Source organism: Pleuronectes platessa, chromosome 4 (assembly GCF_947347685.1).
Source record: "Pleuronectes platessa chromosome 4, fPlePla1.1, whole genome shotgun sequence".
NCBI lineage: Eukaryota > Metazoa > Chordata > Actinopteri > Pleuronectiformes > Pleuronectidae > Pleuronectes > Pleuronectes platessa.
In genome coordinates this window covers 18,244,693-18,271,274 of record NC_070629.1, presented here as the reverse complement: position 1 = coordinate 18,271,274, position 26,582 = coordinate 18,244,693, and the positions used below count along the sequence as shown (strand labels likewise).

Below are 26,582 nucleotides of genomic sequence, written 5' to 3'. Positions count from 1 at the left end.
TTAGTTTGGCATCACAGCCAGAGATGATGAATGTAAAGTCTCGGTAAACTAAGTCTTGTTATAAAGTAGACATCTGTGTTGGCTCTGTACTTTAGTAGATAATAGAGTATTTCACTCTGTTGTTTCAACTCAGTATCTGCTCATGTCAGTTCATCGTCATCTCATCGTCAAACACGCACACAGATCATGTAAGAAGAGTGATTTGAAGAGGAGCCTCTGTTTGTTTTTTTCTGGACATTTTAACAAAATATCCCTTCATCAGATATTGTTTATATTTTCTTATATTTTCTATGAACCACAAAAGGTCTGATGTCAGTGAAGATTACACTGCAGTGTGATGGTGTTGCACCCCTCATGTGTTTATGGTTTGCTCTCGAAGGGCTCATGATTATGGTATTCTTGGTTTCTGAAGCAGGGGGTTGTTTTTTAAATGCACAACTGATGTCAGGGTTGGAGCGAGGAGTATGTGGGGGGGGTTAGCTGCATGGAATTGTGTGATAACTTGGTGGCTTCGATGGCTAGTCTTTCGAGATGACAAGCATTTTTACTCAACACAGCCCCCTCCTGATCTATTTCTGCCCCCTTATCAAACACGAGACTGAGCCCATTCTAAGGCCTCCACGTGGTGACAGTTTGAACACAGTCTGAACGGAGGAGTCGGACTAAGTGCAAACAGAGGGAGGAGTGGTCACATCGGAGGAAACGAACAATGGAGAGTCCTGCACTGAGGGACGACTGAGACGATGCCATGCACCAAGTTCATGCAAAAATATTAACTGTTGCAAAAACTAGAGAACACATGTATATTCCCTTAGAATGGATTGAAGACATTAACGCAATAGCATATTACTCAATACTAAGGAATGCAACTGCGCACATGCACAGAAAATGTTTTTAACATAAAAGGCTTATATATATATATACATATATATATATGAAATATATTAAAATATATATATATATTTACTTAGAATGCTATGCACCCTTACTCGTCAACTGGGATTCTAGTTATGTTATGGATGTACTTTTAGCATCATACAGCTGTAGCTACCAAGAGACTGTTGAGGTCTGGGTAATGCCTGTAACCTGGGGAGAAATTGGGGTCTTGTGGGTATTTTAACCTGTTTTGTTTGCTTTTTTTTATTGTTCTGGAGAGTCCAACAAGACTTTAAACTACACATGTTAAAAGCCTTTTAATCCAATCAAATCCGAGGACATCTATTGACAATTTACTCTGTACACCAGCTCAACATTTACAAAAATTAATAAAGAAATGAAATGTCCTTGTGTCCAGCGTGTATGTGTATTGTGTGAGACACTTAAATCCACCTGCATCCAGCTACTGATGATCACACCGTAGCTTTGAATGGACCAATTGTTATAAACACACTGAGCTGCCCTCAGGCTTTGTCCCGTGCATCGTGTGGAGAACTTCTACTTTTCATCCAACATTAAACATGATATGGTCTCAAGCAGGGTTACTATTTCAAACTCTGCATAAGCATGAGTGTTTTCTACAAGTCATAAACATACACATACACATAAATATACATATACCTACGTATATGTATATATATTTTATACTGACTTTCTGAAAAATAGTCAAATGAGAAATGCACCATTTTCAGAGTACATTTAAGAAATGCATTTTTACAAAAAACAACAGGTATTGCTTGTGTCTACTGGAGGTAACAGCTCCCTTGACAAGGAGTTTTTTTTTTTTATTTGGATTTATTTGTTTGTCTGTTTGGAGGATTAAGCAAAAACATCTGGACGGAATACTTAGACACTTAGTGAAGGAATGCAGCAGGGGAAGACCCAGGATTTATTTATTTTTTACTTTCGTGATTGAACAAGGAACAATATTCAATTTGTCAACATATATTCAGTGACATGTGGCTGATAGGGGAACCATCCCTTTATTGTTCCAGTAGGGGGCGCTGTAAGCCCACCGTGTGCAGCTGAGTGTGTTGTTTTGTTTGCGCGCAGCAGTGAGTGCAGGAGGAAGAGGAGGAACATGCACTCAGCTCCGGGTTAACAAAGAGCCTGGACGCTGTGTGTGTGTCTGTGTGAGTGCGTGTGAGAGACAGACTGTGTGTTGTGATGTGTGATACACTCTTCCCTCGTTTGCACTTATGATAAAAAAACGTATTTATTTTTCGTAGTGTCGAAGTGGCCGCACATAGGACACAGACTCGGAGCCTTTGAGGTGTTTGCACATTTCCCCTAGTTTGAGTCGGTCGCCGCTGAGAGAAGATGTCCACTGACTGTCAGAAGACCACGGCCAAGGCCATCCCGTCCACCAGGAGGGTGACGGTCAACGACGCGGAGCACATGCCCCACGACTACTGCACTACCCCGGGAGGAACCCTGTTCAGCACGACCCCTGGAGGTGGGTGCCCTTCATCGTGTTTACTTGTGTGTGTGTGTGTGTTGTTAAACCTTAAACACACACGAGTTATAATCTCAAACTGTTGCAGTGTGTGTGTGTGTGCACGAGCGCGCGCGTGCTGCAGTGGCTCAAGCTAACTCCATGAGGTCCACTCCTGTCAAACCGCACAGGGCTAGCTCCGCCTCAGCTATATGCTAACAGCTAACTGTGGCTAGCAAGTGTCAGGTTGTCAATAAACACGATGAAGTTCAGACTCTGAGGCAGTAAAGTACTGACGGTCACAGTCATGTGAGTGACGCGTACTGATATCACTGTGATGTGTACTTATATCACTGATTTCTCATTTTAAAGGGACGCGTGTTTAGTTTGTATTGTGGCTCTCATCAGCTGATCCTGACACTTTTTTCTCTGATACAACTTTATTTACAAGATTGTGCCAGTACAGACATGACGGACAAACAAATGCATATTTCTCATTGCTCATTGAAAACTTCATTCTACACTTGGACAGTTACGTTTTAGTGTCTACAAGTTGTAGAGTTTTCATATATATATATATATATATATATATATATATTTTTCCTCTAAAGCTGGGGGTATTGTTTGCCTTTCTGCAGTTATGGATATGAAATAACTGTACAGGATCATCAAGTTTTCCAAGAAGTCAATGTTATACAACTCATCATTACAATGTGTAATGACATTTTTGCAGTCAAAGTTCAAACCAAGATTAAATTCACGCAATATATCTTCATTCATTTGAGTCGGAAGAAGTTATCGCATAGATATATTAGTGAAATGTGTGACAGAGATTCTTACTGTCCACCTCTATCTCACAGACATCTAAATAACTTAATTATGTATAAATACACATAATATATAAATGATAACATGAGATCTAAAGAGTGGCAGAGTGCTATATTTGTATCTGTCATTAGCACAGTTTTCTTGACAATATACTGAGACGTCTAAGCAGGAGATTTTCTAGAAACTTTTTGGCAAAAGGACCCTACATCAAACTAATCCAACCCACTGATTAATTTATTATCAAAATAACAAAGTTCACACCAATGCATTTATACATAATAGTCTTTAACCAAACCTCTAATATTCTGAAGCTTTTGGCAGAGAGTTTGTAGCGATAGGTTCTTGTTTGGTCTCCAACCGTGAGGTGTGTGAACTTAGCACATCATAGAATTTAAAGAGGTTCTTACAAAATTGTCTTTGCTGTTGGCTAACATAATCAGCCCACAGCTCGGAAAAATTGTCAAAAAAAGACTGGACATCTGCACACATACATGCATGCAGCATGGCTGAAGCTGTAGATGTCAGTAGATGCACCTGCGACCTCAGTGCTCCATTTCTCGTGGTCATCCTTCACGTTTCCTGCCTCCTCGTACAAAAGGTACCCGGATCATCTATGACCGGAAGTTCCTGCTGGAGCGCCGCAGCTCTCCGGTGGCCAAGACACCTCCGCGAGGTCTGCCCAACATTCCAGGGGTGACCAGTCCTACCACCAAAGACCCCATCAAGAAAGAACTACTGAACAACAATGTTGCTTCACCTGAGAGCAGCCATACTGGTATGTTTACACATCAGACACACACCACAGGGTGACATATGGAAGGAGGGATTCAGTCCTATTGTCGTGTGAATAAACCATCAGATCATACATTGCCGCTCTTTTCTATCTAAAATAAGATGAGAAACAAAGGTAATTTGTGTAGTTTCATATTATTGTGCTTTTTCCTCACATACCATTTACACACTGGCACAGCCGTCAGGAGCAATTAGGGGTTCAGTGCCGTGACCCACGACACTTTGTCATACTGACTGGAGGAACCGGGAATCAAACCACAAACATTTGATTTGATGGACGGCCCACAATTTTTCATATGTTTATTCTGTCTTTTTAAGGTGACGACGCGCAGTTTGAAATGGACATCTAGGCTGAATGAGTATTAAGATGTCAGACTAACCATCGTGATGCTGTGAAGAAAGGTTCCAGAGCACCTTCCCCTTTCCCATCATCCATTCCAGGAAGACAGAGGTTCACCTACAGTATCCACAGCATCTTATGGTCTCCAAGTCTTCGTCAGTCTCGTTTACTCATTTTGCCCAAAACAAATGTGTAATGAAACCAGGCCTCAAAGCTCAAACCTGATTTACCTGTGACAACAAGTGTGCCTTCCTGTAGTGGCTACGAGTTTGAAATCAACACTGGGAAGTATTTAACACCAACAAAGCCTCATCATTTGTTACAGAGAGAAAATAATACGAATTTTTCAGAATTTACATGTATTCCAGAAGGAGAAGTCCGTCACTTGATGTGCTTTTATTTCTACACATTTCTTGACCCCTCCCCTCAGATGTTGCCTTGATCATTTTGAAGTTTCTCTATAAGTTCAGGTACAGTTGGATCATGCTCTTAAAAAAATTGAAAAAGTACTTCACCTGAAGTGTCACACAGAGAATGTAAAATAGAATTTTGTTAAGGACATTTTGAAACAGATTTTCACACGGTTTGAAGAGTGATTAAAAGCATTAAAGGAAAAGCAAACTACACTTTGTGTGTGTGTGTGTGTGTGTATTCACTGTGTGCTAGTAATGAATCTTGTACTAGCATGTTGGATGTAAAAATACTTTCCACTGAGATAATTTGAACCATGTCTTCAGTGTTTCACTGGTTTGAATACACATTTCTCCTGCTTGGTGCCATCAAGCCACTTAAAAGACATATAAGGTTTTTTCATTTATAAAATGAATAGAACAGTTTTGGTGAAAAGAACAATTATTTGTTTTTCAATTTTCAAAGTAAGTGGAAAGCTATTATACATTTTCAAGTGATGGTTCCTGACTTGGGCTTGCATAGCAGCCTGTAGCACTTCCTGATCTCTCCTGATTCCGCACAAGTTAGAAATCAGGAATTCCTCAAGCGGCTCCCTGATAACCTCGGTCAGTGGACTGTATAAAGAGAGGTCAATATACAACTCTGCATAACTGGGAGAAACTCCTTCTTTTCCTTCCATTGAACATTTTGACCTCCATGTATGCGGCTTGCCCCTTGTTGATTTACTGTATAAATGTTGCTATTAAGACCTCACCAGGTCTTAAGATCTTCTTAAATTCAATCAAGCTGCAACAAATTTCCCACAAATGTACTTGATTTTTTTTTCATCAAGATCCCTCAATTATTCCCTGGGAAATTTGTAAAACTGTCAGAAAAATTTGGACTGGAAAGCAATTTATCCCAATTTATGAAGGTGAGGAATTCTATTGAGCCTGTGATGGACTGGTGATGTATCCAGGGTATCTCCCTTTCATACATGCATGTTGTTAGAGGCTTCAGATGTCTATGACTCTGAATAAAAGTAAACGATAAAATAATGTTCATTGATTTAATGTGATCATCACATGATTTGGGGCTTGCGGTGCTGGCACAGAGTGATGGCAGTAAACCACTGCTCTGGTCTGACCATCACGCTTTTTCAGGATGAATATAGGACCGGACATGATTTGGAGGCGATGACACCAAACTCAATCTACTCTGGGTTGCAGTATGAGAAGAAGAACAAACTTTATTTCTATAGCACCTTTCAAAAGTAGTTACAAGGTGCTTCACAAAATAGAAATACAAATGTGAGGATAGCAAATCATAGAAAAAGACATAACATTCCGCACTGCAATCAAACAATACAGATAAAAGAACATTAAAACTAAGAAAATAAAAGCTATATTTTAGGACAGTTTTTAACTGCTTTTTAAAATGGCCTCTTCCTGCCCATTTCTATATCCAACACAATTCTAATACACAACAACACAATGTTAGTATGAGATATGGGACCTATATTCTTTCTTTCTTTTCTAATTCAAAGTGCTGCAGCACAGAGCGTGAAGAATACAAAAGTATGTCCGAGCCATTTATCTACATATGGTCTGGACTGTGTAACTAGTGTTATTTAATTAAGAAATAGAAAAACTCATAGTTCCATTTGTGGCGGTTTAACCTTTCTAAAGTGGTGCAAATCTTACAGGCAAGGACAGAAAAATAAAAAAAATGCCAGAGGGAGCTGAGTCGGGACGTGTCTCGTCTCCCAGTGTGGATTGAACAGTTTCAGATGATCAGTTCCAGTCTGCCCTGTCCTTCCTCCACAGTAGCCTCAGCATCCAGACGTTGACTCTCTCCATTCCCCTCACACTGCTGTCTGTTTGTTTGGGGTCCGCTTGTCACCTCTGCTTCCTGATACCCACCCACCACCACCCCGCCTCCCCAAAACAAACAAGTGCTACGGCTTCTTCTCTCCCCCCATTGATCTGTGCTCCAGGGTACTTTGTGAGTGGCTCCACTCAGTGCGCCTGTTTGATCATAATCAACAAAAGAAGCCTGGCCAGAGAGCAGCTAATGACCTCTGATGATGATGATGATGTGTGTGTTTGCACTGTGAGGAACAGAGATGTGGATTGGAGGTGAGGAAGGCAAATACACTAAACTGTTTGATGGTAAACCACGGAGGGAAGACAAGTGGGATTAAGATGTGAATGAATATCTACGCGCAGGTTGAGGGTCTGAGGAGTTTGTTAATCCAGAGGGATTCTGTATAACAAGCTGTGTGAACGCACAGTAGCTGCTGGTGAGAGGTTGAATGGACATTTCTGCAAATGGAGCTGACAGAAGAGTTAACGCTTCTACAGCCCTGTTAATTTTTCAACAAATAAATTGTTTATGGAAGAAAATAGTACGTTTTTAAATCTTACTGATAAGCAAATTAATACCATTCTATTTTAGTTGAAAGTTAGATGTCACAAGATTTTTCTTTGAAAATCATCTTTTTCGTTTATGTGGTCTGTTCCTCTTTTGAATATTTATAAAATGTGCAATTTCCCAAACTATTCTGAGTATAGATTTAGGTTTCTGAACATCCCCTTTCTCCACTTTTTTTAATAGATTTTAAGCAGCCTGATTGAAGTCTGACGTCCTGTGATAAACACTAAAAGTAAAAAAAAAAAAAAGTTATTGAAAAAGGTGATAATAATCTACAAAAGAGGCCTTTTCTCAAAGAAAGATTTTGCTGGATTTACAGTTTCCTGCAGCAGTGGAACAAAATGAATATATTTTTACAGGTGCCCAGACTTCTGTTGGTGACTTACAAACTGTCTATCTGTCTAAAGGCAATTTCTGATGTATCTTTAGAACAATACTATACTGCAGGAGGTAATATTGTGCATTGATATCAGAATTGCAAGAAAAAGACCAATAAATAAAGGGGGGCAGACAGATTGTTCAGGGACTCAACCTACAGACAGACAAACAACATAGTCTCCAGACACAAGACCCACCGATCTGGTTTGAGATGACAGGAGGTGAAGCTTAACGCTTTTTTCAGGAAAAACAATTCTTACTTTACATTGCAAAGAAAACACCATAAATATGTTTGTCTTAAAAATAAAATCAAATACAAATTTATTTATTTTATTTATATATTTTTCAGCCACCAAGGAGATTCTTTTCACCCCTGTTCATTTGTTTGTTGGATGATTTGTATGTAAGATTACACAAAAACTAAAAGAGGGATTATCATGAAACTTGGTAGAACGATGCGATATGGTGCCGAAAGGAACTCCAGGACTTGGTGATATTGTGTGCTTTCCAACATTTTCACTGATTTGCCAGGAAATTATTATTAAACCAAATGGATAAAAAATCTGTCATGTTCAGGGAACTGATATTTATGAATGTGAAATTTGGTGCAGCTTGATTGAATTTACGGGAACTGTTGGGCCTTGGTGGAGGTTTGTGCTCTGCTGACTGCTCTTCTAGTTTTCTATGTTTTATTTTCAGAAACATTGGGACATTACACACTTCAGCAACAATGGAGGTGTTCTCAAACACTTGACTTGTGGTTTCCATTTTTGTAATTGCACCAAATTCATTCAAACCTAAAATAAGAGTATCTATTTTTTTTAAATGAGTCAAGTTCTCAATAGCAGTGTTTGAAAAGACAGAACACTCCACGTTTGTCAAAATAAAATGTTTATTTATTATTATATACAAAATATACAATACAACGTATAAATAGATACAACATATAATACTTGTATAATGGAGCTCACTACACACCAAAGATAGAAAAAACATTTGTGCACCACCCAGTATGGATGAAATATACTTTCAGTCTTTCAGCCTCATCTGATTATTTGCTGGAAAAGACCATGAAACAGAACTCTCCCTTTAATATTTGAAAATGAATGTTGTCATGAAAACAGTAAAGAAACATATGTATGGTCTGTCAGAAGTTGCTCTTGTGACACACAGTGATGGGGCTTCAGTGACAGCCACACTCCTCAACAATCATTTCCTCGTGGTGACGCAGCATCAAGTCGTCGTTCTCATAGTAGAGCATGGAGAGTGGGCTGAGCCGCGTTGGCACGCAGGACGGACAAGACACCCTCTCTGAATGGCGATGACGCATGAGGCTCTGAAAGATAGAAGAAGAATTCACATAAATAAACAACTTCCGAAAAACCTGAAGACTCTAACGAACTCAATTGGAATAAAACCAGAGCTTCCATCTTACCTGCATGTATGCATGGTTGGTGGGCTTGAAGGACTCATCCAGGGGCGTCGGGCAGTCTCCCTCACAGCGATATGCGTTGAACCGCTTGGGATGCACGATCCACTCGTCCCAGCCAATGTGGTCAAAGTCCACCCACATGTCTACCTTGCGACAGAGCAGCCTCTGCACCGGCTCCGCTGTCGATTCCGCTGTCGGTGCAGCTACACCAGTCACTCTCATCCTTTCCATTCGGTTCCTTTTGTGCCGTCGGCCCTGGCTCTCACTGCTGACTCTGTCCATGGTCACATACTTGGAGTTCTCCACAGTGTGAATGAGACTGTATGCAGCGTGGCCTTCCTGAGGCAGGTTGTGTTTGGAGAAGATGACCAGCATGACCCGGTTTGTTATTGAATGGTTTATTTTTCTTTGCCTAAATCCAAAATTCTTGAAGAGGGACTTGTCAACTGTCTGCCTCTCCTCCCCAGCACCACTCCCACTGCCTGTCTCAGCCTCTCCGGAGGCCTCCTGGCTTGACACTCTGTCTCCTTGGTACAGCCAGAATTTCAACAGAGCGGTCACATTAAAAACCTTCCAGGAGGACTTTGTGCTGCTGGGCGACGTGCCAAAGCTCCCCAGGAAAAGGTGATTGTCCTGGCATGATGTGCTGCCCGGGTCACAGCTCTGCTCCCGGGAGTGATATAAATCCACAGTGGCTCGCTCGGAGGCAGAGAAGGCTGGTAGACTGATCCGAAGCTCTGCCAGCTGGACGAGCTCGCTGGCAGAGATGGCTGACATGTCAAATGTGACTGTCCATCTGTCACCAACTTGGTTGCAACCTAAGAAAAAAAAGAGAGACGTGTAAATGAGAACTCAAACTCACACACAAACAGTCAGCAGTTTGGGGGGATTCTTGGAAAACCAGATCCCTAGACAAATGTCAAAACAGTGGAGTGGGAGGGTGAACAGAACAGGATGTGTATTGAACCCCCCTGTGCAAAGATCGTCTGAGGGCTAATATACACACCCTGTCACATAAAACAGAGAAAGCCTTTAAAGTGGAATAGGCATTTTGACACTTGCTGGGTTGTAAAAAGGGAGGGTCTGATAACACAGAGAGTGCAGCAGCCAAAGAGCTGCTGGACAACAGAGTCTACACACACAGAAACAGACATATACACTGTCTAACCAGTTCATGCCCAGAATGAGCTTTATTCGAAAAATAATAATAAAGTGTTTACTCACTTTTAGCCTTCAGACTTAGGACAGAGTCAGAGCTGTACGCTGATGGCGTGTCACCTGGCGTGTTGACTGCGTTGACAGCTAATGGCGACGAGGAATCAACGGTCCTGAAGGAGCGGTACAGCTGCATCATGTACAGAGGGTATCTGCTGCGATGACTAACCGAGAGGTTTCTGAATGAAAGGCTTCTCTCGAGGCCGGAGCTAAACCTGTGGGCCCGACCGGAGAAAATATTTCCCAAAGAGCCGAGGAGGAGTGTGCAAAAAACTGTCAGCACTCTTGTTTCCATCTTGACTGAAACTCACAGAGAGAGAAAGAGAGATAGAGAGTGAGGTGAGAGCTCCTTCCTTCCTTCCTCCAGCTGGTCTCAGGCTGAACTGATGCTGGCTGCAGACGGAGCTCCAGACAGGCCCCTTTATAGTGGACAGCTGCCCTTTGATGACCACTGACCACGCCAGGCATCCCAGCAGACCCTCTGATCACCGGAGCACATCAGAGGGCCACAGACAAGAAAACATTTAGCCAAGGTCATTGTCCTGTCAAGCTGAGCCGGCCTTTTTTTTTATTCTGCCTGATCCCATTTCAAATGTAACAACCCATTAACAAATAACACTTTAAATCTCGTATAGCCATTAGCACCAATCTGTTTCGTATCAGTGGCACAAGTTCCATGAAGTTTCAATGGATGATACATGACAATAAATTGATAAATCTTTATTTAATAATGAAGAATAAATACAACACTTGATTAGTTCCAGTTAGTCAGGAATGAATAAAACAGTAACATGCTAAAAAACTGTGTGATGTTCAGTAAACTGTATTTCCATATGGTCCCAGTGGTGAACACACAGATTTAGTTTATAATTTACACTGGCTCCAAAAACAAATTGACCGATCCGTGTTTTAATCACAGGAATATGTGAGTTATCGAGTCAAGGTGGAAAATGTTTCTCGAGACTCTAACTAACAAACAAGCAAACAAATAAACAATAAAATGCTGGAAAATGTAACAGTAAAAGTCTCTACAACAAACATTCATATACAGACAAAAGTTTCATGTGTCATGTAGAGATGGAGATGTATAAGGTCTGTTTTACAATAGTATTACATAATATAATAACATTTCCTCACTCTGATTGGCTCGTATGCGTTTATGTATCACCTAACTAATTGACTGACGGCTGGTCTGTTGATGTTGTCCGGAGACTGTTCCCTCACAAAGAGCTGAAGAAGTTCTTCACCTGTGTATGAAATGATCACAATTGATCAGAACCGGGAAACACATCAAACATCCAATCAGAAAACAAATGCACCAGCGCAATGAGCTCTCACTAAACCAAAGGCACATGAAACATGACAGTGACCCCATGTGGTTAACGATGGCACAGCACATAAGAGATCCACTAACCGAACACATACCTTTGTAATAAGCTGCTCCTGCACCTCAGGGTCCGTCTGAAACTCCACATTGGCATCGAGTCGTAACACGGGTATCTGTTTTAACTTCTCAAAGTGTATTCTGAAAAGACAGAGCCGAGCCAGTTAGACACTTCCCCACGGCAGCAGACCACACACTGCTGAGCGTCGTCTGTTTACAGCTGAGCAGCAAACAGCTGCGAGGACAGCCATGTAGAACACAGGCTGTCAAACAGGAATCTGAGCACAGCATCCTGTAATGTAATACAATGACTGCGCCACTGCTGGTGTCTTGGGTTTCAGTTTTAAATTTCATTTCATTTGAGCATTTCAAACCAGATTACGGAGGGACGATTTGGAGTCTGCATTCATACTATAGGAAGCAACAAATAATGAGGTTGACTGAACATTGGTGACCTCAGCTTATCCTCCATAGTAGTAACTTTAAATGTTGCACCTCAGAGGCTATGTTTGGATGATTCAAAAACACATTTCAGCAGTTGATGGAAAATAAGGGGCTGGAAACGACAGCCACGAAAAATCATCACTACTCACTCAGTACTTTTGTCAACCAGCCACCGCTCATGTTGGACATGTAGCTTCTCCAGGTAGTCCAGCTCCACTCCCTTCTCCTCGGACCTTCCCCGACTCGCCAGACGCTCCATACATATCTGGGAGATGAACAATTGCTGGGTCATAGTATTGTTTTTACATAATTGTCAATTTTGTACATTTAAATTCAAACAAATACAAAAGTGAATTGACAGAAATTGAAACCGTGTAATTCGGCTTGGAGCAATGAATATTTAATGTGAATGGTACCTCTGGAGGAGCTGTGAGGTAGATGATGCCCTCCAGCTCCACCTGGTGTCCAAACTGCTCCACCAGCAGGGAGTGCCAGTCCTGGTAAACGGCCCATTCTGTCGAGTTGATGCAACCTAACTCAAACATGTTCAAGGCAAAGATGTATCTGACAGGACAGAGAGTCGGGGTTATTTTATGAACACGAAATAAAAAAAGAATGTATTCTCTAGGTGAATTAGTTCATATATACATCTCCTACTAGCTCTATCCTAATTATTAAAGACAATAATAATATGGTTATATAGTTTGAATTCGGGGACAGCGGAGTGTGTGTATTGCTGCCAAACTCAGCCAGGTTGTTCTAGGACATTAACCCCTTCACACCCAATAATGAATGATAATATGTCGTCTAACTGAAAGACCCAGAACTATTATTCCACCTACATGATCAAACTTTCACTTTTATGTCATGCTCGGTCTCACTCACCTGTCGCTGTAGACTGAGCGCTCGTACACCTGGACAGGCGTTCCCTCCGAGCTAAGCAGGCGAGCTGGAGGAGGCTGCAGCTGGGTCCTCAGTCGGCTCATACACGAATAGGTCTGAAATGTGTAGGACCAGCGCTGGGGGTCCTGGTACATCATCTGCAGAAGGTTGCTGACTGTCGTCTGGGGGGACGAGTCTGCCCCCTGTCAAACACACAGGCAGAGATGGTTGGGCCCCCTTTTGTTTTTTTGTTTGGAACAGATAAGGATTTCAGGGAGAGTGCGCCCACCTTTGACGTCCCGCTCTCTATGTTCTGCCACTTGCTGACGGGTTCTGCCATCACCTCCCAGTCCGGACCAGCTGACTGCAGGAGTCTGGCAAAAGTCGACTTTCCAACAGCTGATAAATGACATCACATAAAGCAAGGATCTTATACAGCCAAGCCACAAACTGTGTGTGTGTTCTTTACATGTAACAATTCTTTCTACATCGGATCTAACATCTTAAAATAAAACATTATGAAATAAACAGGACTAGCAGACACACAAACCCGCCGGACAACACTCAGGTATATGAAACCATTACTTTAAGGAGAGCATCCACCGGTGTTGGCCAAGATTTGTTAATGACTTCCCTTATATTTACTAATAACTTTGCAATTAGAATCAACATTATAATGTTGATTCCTTGGTCATAATACAGCTATGTATATACAGGACTATCTAAAGTCATTTCATAAACACCACACTTAAGCACATGTTTTGTTTTATGCTCTGTGATCTTACCTATGTTGCCTTCAATAGAAACTCTCTTCACTTTGAATTTTGCATCTGGAGTTGAGGTTGAACTCAGACTCCTGGAACAAGAAGCACTGATCATCTCTGCTTTCCTGGCCACAGAACGTGTGTTGCTAGTTGTCTGTGTGTTTCCAGCTCGTAACAAGCTGCCAGGTGTTTTCCACTGAAGAGGAAGAGGAGGAGGAGGAAGAAGAACACCGAACCTCCTCACCTGTGTCAAACCGGTGTGTTTGTTAAACTTGGACACAGGGTTGAACAGGACGCATCGACACAGGCCGGCAGCCATGATCAAAGGTACATACACACTGCGACACTCATCGCCATGCTGCTCTGTTACTGTTAGTGAGCTCTCTATGGTCCAACACAAACTGAGAGGGTCATGTGACAGCTGTTTATGTCAATATTACTTATTTACACGTAATGATACGTTGGTAAGATTGTTCCTGTGGCGTCCACTTGATGTTGTTTCGTATATTTGCTATTAGAAGGTAGAATTGGTCAAGTTAAGCTGATCAGGAAGTGAGCTCAAACGCTACAAACAGTAGCAACAACATGCACTTCCGGTTCACGCGTTCTTCACTTTCACAATAAAAGCCGCCTGAGAAACACAGAATTTACTATAAAGGTCAAATTCATGGTTTATTGATTTGACACACTAAACAGAGTCATACACTGGCTGTGTTGTGTATTATGTGTTTGTACACAATCTGTGGTGTAAAGAGATTAAGGTGGTTACAGTTTTACAGTATGTGTTTGCTGGCAAACCGGAAGATAATGATCTTGGCCAAAACATTCGGTTTTACAGATGAATAACAAGGTTAAGCTTGATTTAGTCTATGCAGAGAATACGATTTACAGGAGACAAAATCCCCAAAATATTTTTCTTATAATCACAAAATTAGATGACATAAATTCCCCCTCTATTTATTTATTATGTATTTCTAGAAATATATACTGGACATTTCATCTTGTCACAGATTCATCTGGATAATTTTTCTTATTTACAAGATATAGATGTGTTTTTATAATTTTGTTAACATATTTATAGAATTTTATAAAGAAGTTTAAGGTGACTTAATAATGAAACTTTCACTTGAATATATCATTTTTTTATTTTTAAAAACCAAAAAGTCCACAACCCTACAGAAACTATTTATTTAAAAAGCCATCATTACTTTTAAAAAACATAGCTTAATTATATAAGAACAAGATTTGACAAATTACATACAGAAGTTTGTTCAGTCTAAATTACATGACAGTTTTATTCAAGGTTAATTGAAATGCAGCACATCTGAGACAGTTGAAGTATTATCGCTGGTTGAAATGACAAATGATAGAAAGAAAACTAAGAGTGAAAAGATTTTCTCAGTAGCTGGTGTTTTTGATAGTGATCTTCTGAGCCGCCTCAATCTTGAAGTCATTGATACCTGAAGGGGCAAACCAGCATTATTTAACCAAAGTGAACTTAAAGCAACAGATCAAATGAACAAAGAGACTAAATATTAAGGACCCACAGTATAATATATACAGTATATATGTGTCTGTGTGTGTGTGCGGGACCTTACCCTGACTGAGTGCGGTGCCATCAGAGGAGAGGTGCCAGTATCTGCGGTCACTCTGTCTGGCCTGCTCTCCGTTCACCACACTTAAGAAAGGTCCCCACAGGCTGGACTCCTTCTCAAACCTGCCAACAGCATTAGATAATACTAGATATAGATAATTACATCAGAATAAATCTGAAATCCATCGAGTTACATTAAATTAACTCACATGAAGCCGACTTCTCTCCCTTTGAGAAGTTCCAGGGCCTCCAACAGAGAGCTGCCCTTCGCCACATCGACAGAGTAAAGAGCTGCTTCCCCACTGGACGTCACCACTTCCACTATCACAGACACTTTGGTGTCACTTGGTAAAACCACCACAGGGTCTATGGGCTCCAGCACCAGAGTGTCTGTAGGAGGGCACATGCCATTTCAAAACAATGATGGAACACAACAGTGACCACAGAGGGCTGGAAACAATGCTTCACATACCATCCTCGTTGAGACACGCCTTGTTTTTTACTGTCAGGTAGGATTTCTGCTGGAGAGCTGGGAGGATCTGAGATATGGCCATGGGGTTGTGGTAGGTGTTGCTTCTGGCGTCTGTCCTCATGGCCTCCATTGAGGCTGCACACTCTGCAACCGGGCTGCCCATTGCCAACAAGGCCTGGATCACATTGAATAAGTTGATTGAAGGGTACAAAGAGTTCTTTCTGCAGGATTTCATGTAGTGAAAGACTCAAAGTGAGCTGAATAAATGACACAGGAAAAGATTCTTACTTGGACTGCAAGACCTGTGCTGAACTCATTCCCAATATGGCCATCGGCCCGCCTAGAGGCCAAAAGCTTCTGCTTGATTTTGTCGAGGGCTGTGTCGAGCTCAGCAGCGTTTCGCACGTGGAAGCCAGTGTCCTTCACACACTGAAGTGCCATCCCAGCCATTGCATAGGTATCTAGAGAGACAGAGAGAGAGAGAGAGTCAGTCAAAATGTGATTGTGGCCAACATAGGAAGATTTAATGCATGATAATCTAAGCTGTTACAGGTAAGGTTTCTAGATTTCTTTCACAAAACATTTAAAAATGTTTACATTTTTTCCCAGAACTGAACACAATACCTTCACTCTGTGTGATGACCTAACAGAAAAAAAGAATCTTACACAACTTCATGGAATTTATCCATCTAATATGACTTAAAATATAGCATCTCAAATTAATTCTAAACAGAGAAAACACGATTCTTATCATAAGATTTGAGACACATCCCTGCCTGTATATACAGCCATTTATACCACATATAAAATACAGGCCAGTTTCACTCACCGATGCACTCAGCATCTCCTTGTTTTAAGTACTGGTGTTCCACCGCCTTGATGAGTTTGTTGCTGACATGGTCGTTGACCCTGATGCCACTCGTGCACAGAGCGAGCACACCTAGAGAGTACTGGTAATAGTTGGTCAAAGGGCGGTGGCTGTCTGTGTAAAGGAGAGATCAAATAAAAGAAAACAAATTATATTAAATCACGACTTCCCTCTTACGTTGAGGTCCTCCATTTTCTCAAGTGCCATTACAACATTTTCTTATTTCACCTTAGAATAGAATTTGTCAATAGAGTCTCCAATTGCTCTGTTGATTTCAATCACAACTCGAACAATACGTATTACTGGAGACACAGGAACCATTACAGCTAACAAGCTAAATAACAGCAATTAATAAATAACCTACATAACAATATATGCTGAGTGGATTTTCTTTTTGTTGAAATTTCCCACTTTTTGTTATATTTCCTGCGTATTTTTTCTCAAGAAACATCTTACAGAGGATTGTGTGGCCAAGTGTAAAACATTATGATAGGACCCTTTTATGAAAATTGTTCACTTCCCCAAGAAATCTAAAGGAAACGTACAGGCAAGGCGCTCTTTTTCTTTTTCCATCTGCTTCTTCAGGTGTGTCAGCAGCGTCTCACTCGTGTCGCTGACGGTGAAGGTGACTGTGTTGAGGTCGTAGCAGGAGGATTTCAAAGCCAGAGTGTACAGCGCCAAGAGGCCGACCACAGACGGACTGCTAGAGAGAGAGCTGAGGACGGCACAGGAGGCAAAGGGTCAGGTGAGAACGTCAAGAGAAGAATATAGGAAATAGTTCTAAGACTTATTGAAGAATTTGGAAATGTTTAATTACTTTTGTATGTCATTGTGCAACTGGGTGTTCAGTCTAATTAGGTGCTCGCTCTCCTTGGCAAGGTTGTGGTAGCTGGAAATGCGTAGAGCCAGGTGCACACTGGGGTTGGGGAGTCCTTCCTGCCTCCCCAGAGAGCGGAGCAGATCCTTGTTGAGTGACAGGAGCAGCTCATTGTTGGATCCTTCATTATCTGGATAAACATTTTTCCAATAGAAAAAAATGTTTCTCAGATATTGTGATAACACACGTGAAAGTGCTCAGTGACTCTTGCTTTTCGCTGACACCCACTTGAACTTTTGTATCCTTGCAAAACCAGAAGTGCAGCATCAGCAGGCACAAGAGGAAATAAAGGCCGTGGAGACTTAACAGGGAAAATAACTTTCAAATCCGGGTTCAACATCCAAATATCTTAATGTTGCTCAGTATTTCTCCTAAGCACTGAAGACCGAAGATACATCACGATTCTCCACATTTTGACAATTTCACAACTTGTGTCGACAAACAAGCAACATGAAAGACATTGTGTCCACTGGACACTGTCCAGTGTTAAGACCAGTGAGTCAGTGTATTTGGGAATCTAGGTTTTCCCCATTGTTGACACAGATTGAGAAAGGACATTTTTTTTTTTTAAATGTTACGTACCACATGGTTTGCTAGAGGCAAAGGCCAGCAGGCATATTGTAATGACCCAGGACAGCATTGTGGTGGATAACCTGCTGAAGAACACAAACAGAGGAAATAAATCAATATTTTTGAGTAAAGAGATGAGGCAACAACACACACACTATAAAATTAAGAGATTCATAAATTATGTCAAACTGTAAATTTGAAAATAATTGCAGTACACTTTTGGATTAGACACATAATCACTTCACCCGTGTTATGTACATATTACTGGATCTGTATTACATTACAATTACAAATGATGTAGCATTACAGGGATTTAGCTCATATACGTATTGAATTCTTGAGTGGAGAGCGGCTCCTTACCTCCTCATGGTGATTCCAGTGTGAGGAATCTGAGCTGAGTTAGAAAACAACAGCTTCGACTATTTCACTGTCACATGACTCGTCACATGATATAAAGCGAAGGAGAAAAAACTAAAGCTACGGGAGCCTTTAAACCAGCTGTGGCTCAGGCTAGGAGCAGGAAGTGGGAGAGAACTATCTTGTTGGCAGTTTGTAGTCTTTGGTAAGAAGAAGAAGGCGGGGGTCTATCTTGTTTGACGCATGTTAGTGTTTCTATTTTCAAACAAAAAAAGAAAAAACTTCACTCTGCTTCACTCTCTCTTTTCTCCTTTTATTATTTCCAAAGGTTTACAATAGCCAGGATCAATAGATGAACAGGTTACAAGCTCAGTAAACTGAGTCAATCATAGCCCCTCCATACACCCCAAAAACCCAGGTACACAACACAACACAAAGAAAGAGAATAATAATAATAATAATAATAATAATAACAATAATGAACGATAAATATAAATCAAAGCAGATTGCAATAATGCATCTATAATTGATGGTGTCCAATACCCATAGAGGCTTAGGGTGAACAAATTGTCCATGTCCGTCACTCATTGACTCGAGGAAAGTTTTCAAAGTAAGATAATATTCTGACATTTGATGCAAAAACAGCTTAAAGGTTGGAGGGGATTCATTACAAAATTTGTCATTGTAATCAATAGTCTGCATTTTGTTTCTCATCTAAATGGGAACCAGGCATCACATCTAATTTACACACGGGTTTAAGTCAAATTCTATCTCCAAAACGGATTTGGTGAAACAATGAATCCAAATCCTAAATTATCTTTCTATCCATCCATTTATTCGTTCATTGTTCATTTGGTCATTCGTTCATTTGTCCATTTCAACCGGTTGCATTTCCAAACCAGATGCATACATGTTCTTTCTGTTGTATTACATCTCGGACAAGTAGGTGAATTATCTTTGGAAAGCTTTAAGCATCTTTACACTAAACGAGTTTCGATTTAACAAGACGTTTACGTCCACGAACTACAACTCCCATGATCCCCTCCGCCCTTCTAGAATTTGGACGACTCTTCTAGCGCGACTCGTTTCCCCCCCAGAATAGTTCGCTCACATCATCTGAACCCGGCTCTCCCCCCGAGCCTGTCTCACCTGCAGCTGAGCGGTATGTCTGTGTTCGCAGGAGGTGTCATGGTGTCAGTGCTGCTGCGTGCTATTGCTAACAACTCAATGCAAATCAACGTGAAGTGAGCGCAGTGAAGCTAGCCACACGTCCATAACAACAACAGACACAGAGAGGAGCGGGACGGCTGCACAGGTCGGTCTGGGACACCAACTTTAGAAGTTCCCTCGTGTCATTCGCCACGGACACGACGGGGGGCGTGCATCGTGTGTTTGTTCGTGTTGCGTTATATTTGTAGTTTGAATCAAACTGTAGTGCGTTGTGGCTAGCTAAACAAGCAGCGAGTTAGCCCAGTGTCAACAGGCGTGTGGCGTCATGTAAGCACATCCATTGTATCAGCTGATCCCTGTCGATCTCCCAGTGTTTTCAATTCAAGTGACCAGCATGCATCCCTCTGCTCCCCCCAGCTGTGAACCGGGCTTTCTGGCGGCCATGTATTCGTTTTCAGGCCCCACCAGCCTCCCTGAGTTTGACCTCGGACCTCCAAGCACGTCCGGTCACCTGCAGAGAGCATCAGCCTCTAACAAGTAGGTAGCTGGTGCTGGTGGTTTGCAAACCCCTTGTGTTTGGCCTTAGCCTGAAACGTGTTTTCTGTTTTGACACATCTGTCTCACAGCAGCTGGGAGACGCGATGCCTCAGGAAGCACAGGAGGAGAGTGGATGATGAGTAAGTGAGAGAGAGAGAGAGGCACAGTTTAACCTTTCACCCAATGCCTGGATTACTCACTATGGGAGTGTTTGTTTTGTTCAGGGGATGCAGTGCCAAAAGGAGAAGGCTAATGGTGGAGGCTGAAGTGGACATTGTAGAGGATTCAAACAGGAGCGCTCGCTGTGACTGGCCCACAGCAAACAGCTGCCCGCCCCTGTCTGAGGAGCGAGCACCTCCGCGGCCCTGCCCAGAGCCTGAGCCGCGGACCCCGCCTTCACATCCCTCCTCTGCCCTGTCCCGACCGGAGGCCGAGAGCTCCTGCATGGAGGTAGAGGCCGCTCAGAGGAAGCTTCAGGAGATCGAAGACAGGTATGCGGTTTGGATACTCTCAGTCATCCCGGTCACAGTGTCGTCTTAAGTAAGTTGTAAATGTGTCCAAAGTCCTCCCGGGATTAGACTTTGGATGGACACCTCCTTAAAAGAGATCCCAATTCCACCTGCCCTGTTGTTTATGGGTATAACATGTATAAAGATGTTAATGTTACTTGTCCAAGCAATTCCAGACTATATAGACCTCCTGTGTCAGCAGGGGTTATGAATGTAGCATCATTGTACGTAGAAGTCGCTACAGTCACTCCCCCGGCTGGCCAACACAAACAGTGTCATTATCTGTCAGTGATGTGCTTACATGGAATGAAAAACATATAATACACTGCTGTAATAAGTAAGGGCTGTTGTTTACAGCCATCTAAAATATTTGAGAGCATCATTTAATTTGAGGATTTAGTTTTAAAGAGATTGATCATTTCTGATTATGAAGTAAATCCAGTGCATCTGCAGTATGTGTTGATCATGAAACATTGATCTATAGACAGTTTAAAGCCCTGGTATATTATGAATTGTTAAGACATCTGCTAGTTTCCTTCTTAGTGTTACAGCTTCACACATTTATCTGCTAAATTCTGTTGTACAGCTGTGCAGTGACAATTAAGGCTTCTATTCTATTCTCAGCCACAGTGAGATTTATTTTCCTCTAAAGGATCATGATTGGTTTGGGAACGTGTATCACATTGAAAGCTGACACCAACACATACTGTTACCTCTCAGTGAATACTGTGATATTGATGTGTCACAGAATAACGCTGGAAGACGATGACGAGGATCTGGACGTAGAGCCTGCCCCAAGACGACCAGTGCTGGTGATGTCAGACAGTTTGAAGAAGGACCTGCAGCGCGGCATCAGCGACATCCTCCCCCACAAAGTAGCCCAGTCTGTGTATGTTATCTTTATTTTGTACTTAAAAATAAAATTTTCTTGGACATATTTGTCTCATTGGCACCTCCTCATACTTTTAGGAGCCATTCCTGCATGGAGCTGGTGCTGTGGCGGCCACCGGACGACCCCTTTTGTCGGAGGCTAAAAGGCTCTTTACAAAAACAGCGTAAACAACAGACAGTATCCCGGCAACCCCCAACTCCGTCTCCTGTGCCTCACAGTCCTCTGAGCCCCCCCAGTGCCCCTGCAGACTCACACTCTCTTATGTACAACTTTCCCGCGGCCCACAGCTCTGGAGAGGAGGACATGGAAATGTAATTCTGTTTAAAGACTTTAAAAGCCACACCAAAGTAAAAGAGGGGACTTGTAGTAACACAGAAGACATAAAGGACCCAGAACCACTTTGAGTTGGTCACTTTGGCAAAGTATGTTGGGCTTTACATGAATATTGTGCTGTTTTGGACAGTTTGTGCAACACATACAGTATTTTCATTTTCAGTATCATGACATATTTTCAGTTTTCTGATTAGAATCCCAGCAAATCATATGTAACATGTAAAAATAGCACTTACCTAATGGATTTGTTAATGTATATCTCCGATGTAAGTTCGGTCAAGTCCCAATGACAGCCTTACATGACCAGTTTCTTATTACTGGGAGAATTGCCCTTACAAATAAGATAATTTGTATAGGAGGTTGCCAAAGCTTGGCCATTGTTCACTGGTGTATTATAAGTATGAGTTTGTTCTGAGTGACACATCAGTGTGCAGCACCTGAATTTGTACAGTTTTTACATTCAGCTTGTGGGCTTTATTAACGGGACACTAAAATGTGTTGTTGTGAGCTCGCTGCATGGCTTGCAGTTGTACTTGTGGTAGATAGAGGATCTTCCTACAATGTTTAGCGAGTACGCTATCTGTGAGCCTTCAGAGTTTTGTAAAGAAGTCTTGGAAATGCCCCTTTTTATGATTCGATTGTATTTTCCAATATGCGTTACCAGAACTGCAGCCGGCCATTACGTATTATCACTTTATATTTGTTTACATTAAATAAACATAAATTGTCATTGTAAAGTTTCTGTGTCGCTTTTTATTGGAAGGTATTAAGCTTGAATTTAGTGAAAGTCTCTTTTTTGACCTTTAAATATAGCATATTAGGAACAGCAATTTTCAACTAATTGAAAATTAAATACTGTACATTTCCTGGCTAATGAGATTATGGAGAAACTATATTTTGAGGTTTATAGTCCCACCACAGTTTTATATCAATATTTCACATTTTCATGTAAATTAGGCATATTAGACGCTATAGAAAATGTTTGTACCAGAAACCTACTGAACTTTATTGTACAGTTAAACTTCACATAAGGTTTATGATTACACAAGGGGTTCCTCGCTTTATGAGGTTATTTGACATAACTCACATGATCTTCACGTCTCTAGTAAAATGTCAGTTCATCACTCATTCACAGTTCACTGTAATCGTCAACCACAAAATGTTCACCTCTAGAAGGAGGTGAATGTCCTGACTCTTCAGTTGTGTCATTTGTCACCGTGACCTGCTTGTTAATATGCAATCTTAAGCACGTGTGACAGTAAATGATTCACCTCTGTGGCCCGCAACAACGACTGGAAATTCTCAAGGATCAGACTTTAATCATGTTTCATAAATGGCATTCATTGACACATTCTGTAAAGCATTCCCTTAATTAACTTGGGATGGTCCTGATCGCTGCCTTGCTCAGAGCTGATAATGAAATGCTGATGTGGTATATCCCTGGTCTTGAACAATTTTATATTCTAGACTCTAGAATCTAGAGCATTCCAAACGCTTTGTTAGAGGAACAGCAAATTTCCCCAGGGAATAATTCATGGATATTGATGAAAGAAATCAGGCATATTTAGGGTGGTGATATCTATGAGTGTGTGCATTTGTTGCAGCTTGATGACTTTAGTGGACCTTGGCAAAGGTATGCACTCTTCTAGTTTTAATTCTCATCTTGTGACAGTGGTTTTTATTTGCTGCTCTGTGTGACAACACTTGTAACTTGAGTAATGAAAAGTGCTCTACAAATAAAGTATTATTAATTGCAACTGAAATACATCTTCGAGGATTACGGATCTGAACAGAAATAGCTCATATGGCCTTACGGTACATGTATTAATGTTTGCAGTTGACTTGTTTAGCACCTCTTCACATGGAGCAAGTGGTTACCCTGAAAGGACAAGTCAAGAACCACTGGCACTCTGCCAGTAGAAGAATGTACTCACTCCCCTAAGATAGGATCCTGAGTCAGGAGGAGAGGAGTTCCAGGTGTAGGCCTGGTTTTCTAGACGGAGCTGCTTCACTCTGCTCTGGAGGTAACGTAGGAGCTTGAATGAAGCCACGTCTGAGGGGCTGTGGGAGGCTGCAGGGTCCACCGCATGGAGGGAGGGGGAGCCAACTAAAGTTTGGGCATCCTGGTGGCAGGGAGACACAGGAAGATATGTAACATCAGAGCAGCTAGTACCTACAGTGCAAGATATTAGTTATGTTAATGCTCACATGGGAACAGTCAAACATTTACCTTTCCACTAGGAGCCTTCCCTCCTTCAGGCCTCTCTGACTTTCTCTGGCCCTCCCCTTGAGCCACTGATATCTTTCTGTGAAACACACAAACCTACATTTGAAAGGTCCTGAACTCACAGGTGAGGATTTGTAGCATGAGATGGGTTGAGATGGGTTTATGTTTAGTTACTGTTAAATCTATGGTCTAAATAGCATATTACAGTGAGTCGAGGTGAGTTCATGCTCTTGCATGGACAGAGAGCTGGTTAGTATGTCAGCCATGTTTCACCTACACAGAAGCCAGTTACCTTCCTCTTATCAACTTTGCCTTGCACCTGTGGGACGGCAAAAATTAGAGCAGTGTTTGATTTCTATTGTGTGGACCAATAGGATCTAAATGTAAAAATGTAGAAAAAACTAAGTATCGACAGTTATTGCTCCAAACTTTAAAATGTCCAACATGATGTGGCTGTTATTTGACATAATAGACATTGTTTTTATTTTTAGCTTGTTACCTTTCCAGTTCAGCGGTCAGCTCTTCTTCAAATTTGCATGCCAGACGAGCTGCAGTCTGTTGCTTCCACTGAGCCATGCTCCTCTGCACCTGCCTGAGCTCCACGTCTTTGGCCTTCAACTGCTTGCGCAGAGATCCAGCTGCTCCTCCTTCTTCAGCTCCTCCATCAGTCAGCTGAGTCCTGTTCAGGCTGCTCAACTCCTCAATGTGCTCCTGCACAAATGTCACGAGGCAAAACATTGCAGTGACGCTTTAACTGTTGTGTTTTTGACCAAACATAAAATAGAGTTACCTGAATGAGACGCTCCTTCACAGAGTCTAAGGCTCTATCTCGCTCCACCCTGAGCTGCTGCCTCTGGGCGCACAATTCTCGCTCCTGAAAAAAAATGAAGATTTAAAAAGCTGTATTTGCAAACACCAGCCCCTTTGTAGTATGTAAAGCCCAAACTGTACCTTGTCTTTTCTCAGCTGCTCGGTAGTTTGCTTCTGTGAACCCAGCTCCTGGTGTAGATGGATAATCAAGTGCTCCAGCTGCTCTCTCAGCGCTCTCAGGGTTTTTAGAGCCTCGGCTACTGTTGGACTGCACAATACAAAGGCATCAGCAGGAGAAGCTAATGCAGCATGTGGCCTACAGAGTATCCACTTCTGTCCAAACCAGATAGAGATGTAAGCCAGAGCAGGACATTATACCAGGCAGGCAGCTGCACAGCTCAGCCTGGTGCTCCTCTTTCAGTGATCTACAAATAACAGCCAAAGACTCCTGCTCTCTCTGCTGTGCACAACGTTCACTCTCCAACTCCTGCATCCTCTTACAGAGAGAAAGCAAATCATGCAAAAAACAGACTGAAAGGTATTCTGATTTATTTTACGTGTCAATGTTGCATTTCATGTTAGCGAATCCTCTTACTGTTTTTAGTTCCAACACTTTATGTTGTAGAGCTTGTACTCTACTCTTCTCTCGCTGCATCTCTTTGTTATGCTCCTCCAGTATCCCACGTTGCACCTTCACAGCCTCCACTTTTTCTGCCTCCTAATCAGACTGAAAAATATTAGCATATTTTAAGCACATGGATTATCAGAATACCTTTTCTGAGGCGTCTTTATGCAACTCCTCTTCGTGGTTCTTTGCCTCCTCCCTCGGCTGCTGCAGAGAGATCCTTAGCTGCTTTGCCTCTTCTTCTTTTATCTGCCAGAGCAGAGGAGGACTTTGAAAGTAACCATGTAGTGTTTTACTCACTCTGTAGAGTATAACAAAAATTAAAACAACACAGAAAACGTTGGTTTCACAGCCAATAGAGGATTCCAAATATGTAGATTCCTGACGGAGCAATGTACTGTAGTGGCGGAGTAGATTTTACATGTTCCCGGTGACACACTGACCTGAATGGAGCTTTGCATTGACTCAATGCATCGCGTGAGAACACGTGTGTGCTCTTTCAAAGCACCTGCTTTCTCCTCCTCAGCCTGCTGATCAACCTGAGGAGGAATGAGATGAATCAGGATTTTAACTTTTCAGACTCATTTGTCAACTTTTAGATTTGCTGCTTATGAGCCAGCATCAACTCATTCTTCTCTTGAAGATGATAAATTGGAAATTATACGTTAGAAAAGTGACTTGTAGATTTACTAAAATCTCAGAGAGCCTCAGCACTCACCACCAATCTGTTGGCTTGTTCCTGGGCTTCCTTCACTGCTTTGTATTGCTGGCTTTTCAGGTGATGTAGCTCCCCCTTCAGGCCGTCTCTTTCTGCTTGCAAGACCCCATGTTTTTCTTGGAAATCCAGCAGCTGCAGCTACTTCTGGGCCAACGTCTTCTCCAGAGCACCCACCCGGATCTTACCATCTCCCAGTTCAACCTGCAGCTCGCTAACTTGAACCTCAAGTAGCTAAGAATAAGAGAGACAACGATCATTAATGGCATAAAGGATCTGTTCCGTTCAGGTTACATCAGTGTTTACCTACTATTTCATGTCAAAATGAATGGCCCTGAAATACTGAAATATCTATATCAAGGAGAGTAATAGA

General features: G+C 41.8%; 5 protein-coding genes across 13 annotated transcripts; 2 read left to right on the top strand and 3 right to left on the bottom strand.

Moving 5' to 3' along the window:
* Positions 1-1,959: 1,959 nt before the first annotated feature.
* On the top strand, positions 1,960-4,957 carry LOC128438427 (eukaryotic translation initiation factor 4E-binding protein 2). The gene is made up of 3 exons (XM_053421004.1): positions 1,960-2,392; positions 3,798-3,974; positions 4,310-4,957. Exons 1-3 carry the CDS (start codon positions 2,257-2,259, stop codon positions 4,339-4,341), a joined length of 345 nt encoding a protein of 114 aa, XP_053276979.1. The 5' UTR covers positions 1,960-2,256; the 3' UTR covers positions 4,342-4,957.
* Positions 4,958-8,423: 3,466 nt separating this feature from the next.
* On the bottom strand, positions 8,424-10,764 carry spaw (southpaw). The gene is made up of 3 exons (XM_053420474.1): positions 10,189-10,764; positions 8,968-9,782; positions 8,424-8,868 (listed from the first exon to the last, which is right to left on the bottom strand). Exons 1-3 carry the CDS (start codon positions 10,472-10,474, stop codon positions 8,716-8,718), a joined length of 1,254 nt encoding a protein of 417 aa, XP_053276449.1. The 5' UTR covers positions 10,475-10,764; the 3' UTR covers positions 8,424-8,715.
* A 119-nt stretch (positions 10,765-10,883) lies between these two features.
* Positions 10,884-14,250, bottom strand: dguok (deoxyguanosine kinase). Its single transcript, XM_053420475.1, has 7 exons — positions 13,675-14,250; positions 13,179-13,288; positions 12,893-13,092; positions 12,424-12,571; positions 12,157-12,272; positions 11,605-11,704; positions 10,884-11,426 (listed from the first exon to the last, which is right to left on the bottom strand). Exons 1-7 carry the CDS (start codon positions 13,970-13,972, stop codon positions 11,400-11,402), a joined length of 999 nt encoding a protein of 332 aa, XP_053276450.1. The 5' UTR covers positions 13,973-14,250; the 3' UTR covers positions 10,884-11,399.
* ccdc117 (coiled-coil domain containing 117) lies at positions 13,742-22,569 on the top strand. Of its 8 annotated transcripts, none has more exons than XM_053420480.1 (6): positions 13,742-17,332; positions 19,979-20,098; positions 20,188-20,238; positions 20,323-20,589; positions 21,356-21,496; positions 21,577-22,569. In XM_053420480.1, exons 2-6 carry the CDS (start codon positions 20,004-20,006, stop codon positions 21,812-21,814), a joined length of 792 nt encoding a protein of 263 aa, XP_053276455.1. In that variant the 5' UTR covers positions 13,742-17,332; positions 19,979-20,003; the 3' UTR covers positions 21,815-22,569. The 8 variants fall into 8 exon arrangements, with proteins under 8 accessions (XP_053276455.1, XP_053276457.1, XP_053276456.1 ...); XM_053420482.1 differs by lacking the exon at positions 13,742-17,332 and adding an exon at positions 18,967-19,706 and having other exon boundaries at positions 20,191-20,238; XM_053420481.1 differs by lacking the exon at positions 13,742-17,332 and adding an exon at positions 18,967-19,888 and having other exon boundaries at positions 20,191-20,238.
* Positions 14,780-18,548, bottom strand: tcn2 (transcobalamin II). Of its 2 annotated transcripts, none has more exons than XM_053420472.1 (10): positions 18,395-18,548; positions 18,047-18,120; positions 17,405-17,594; positions 17,133-17,302; positions 16,549-16,701; positions 16,008-16,180; positions 15,720-15,894; positions 15,457-15,637; positions 15,252-15,370; positions 14,780-15,113 (listed from the first exon to the last, which is right to left on the bottom strand). In XM_053420472.1, exons 1-10 carry the CDS (start codon positions 18,400-18,402, stop codon positions 15,052-15,054), a joined length of 1,305 nt encoding a protein of 434 aa, XP_053276447.1. In that variant the 5' UTR covers positions 18,403-18,548; the 3' UTR covers positions 14,780-15,051. The 2 variants fall into 2 exon arrangements, with proteins under 2 accessions (XP_053276447.1, XP_053276448.1); XM_053420473.1 differs by having other exon boundaries at positions 18,047-18,117; positions 18,395-18,533.
* Positions 22,570-26,582: the final 4,013 nt, after the last annotated feature.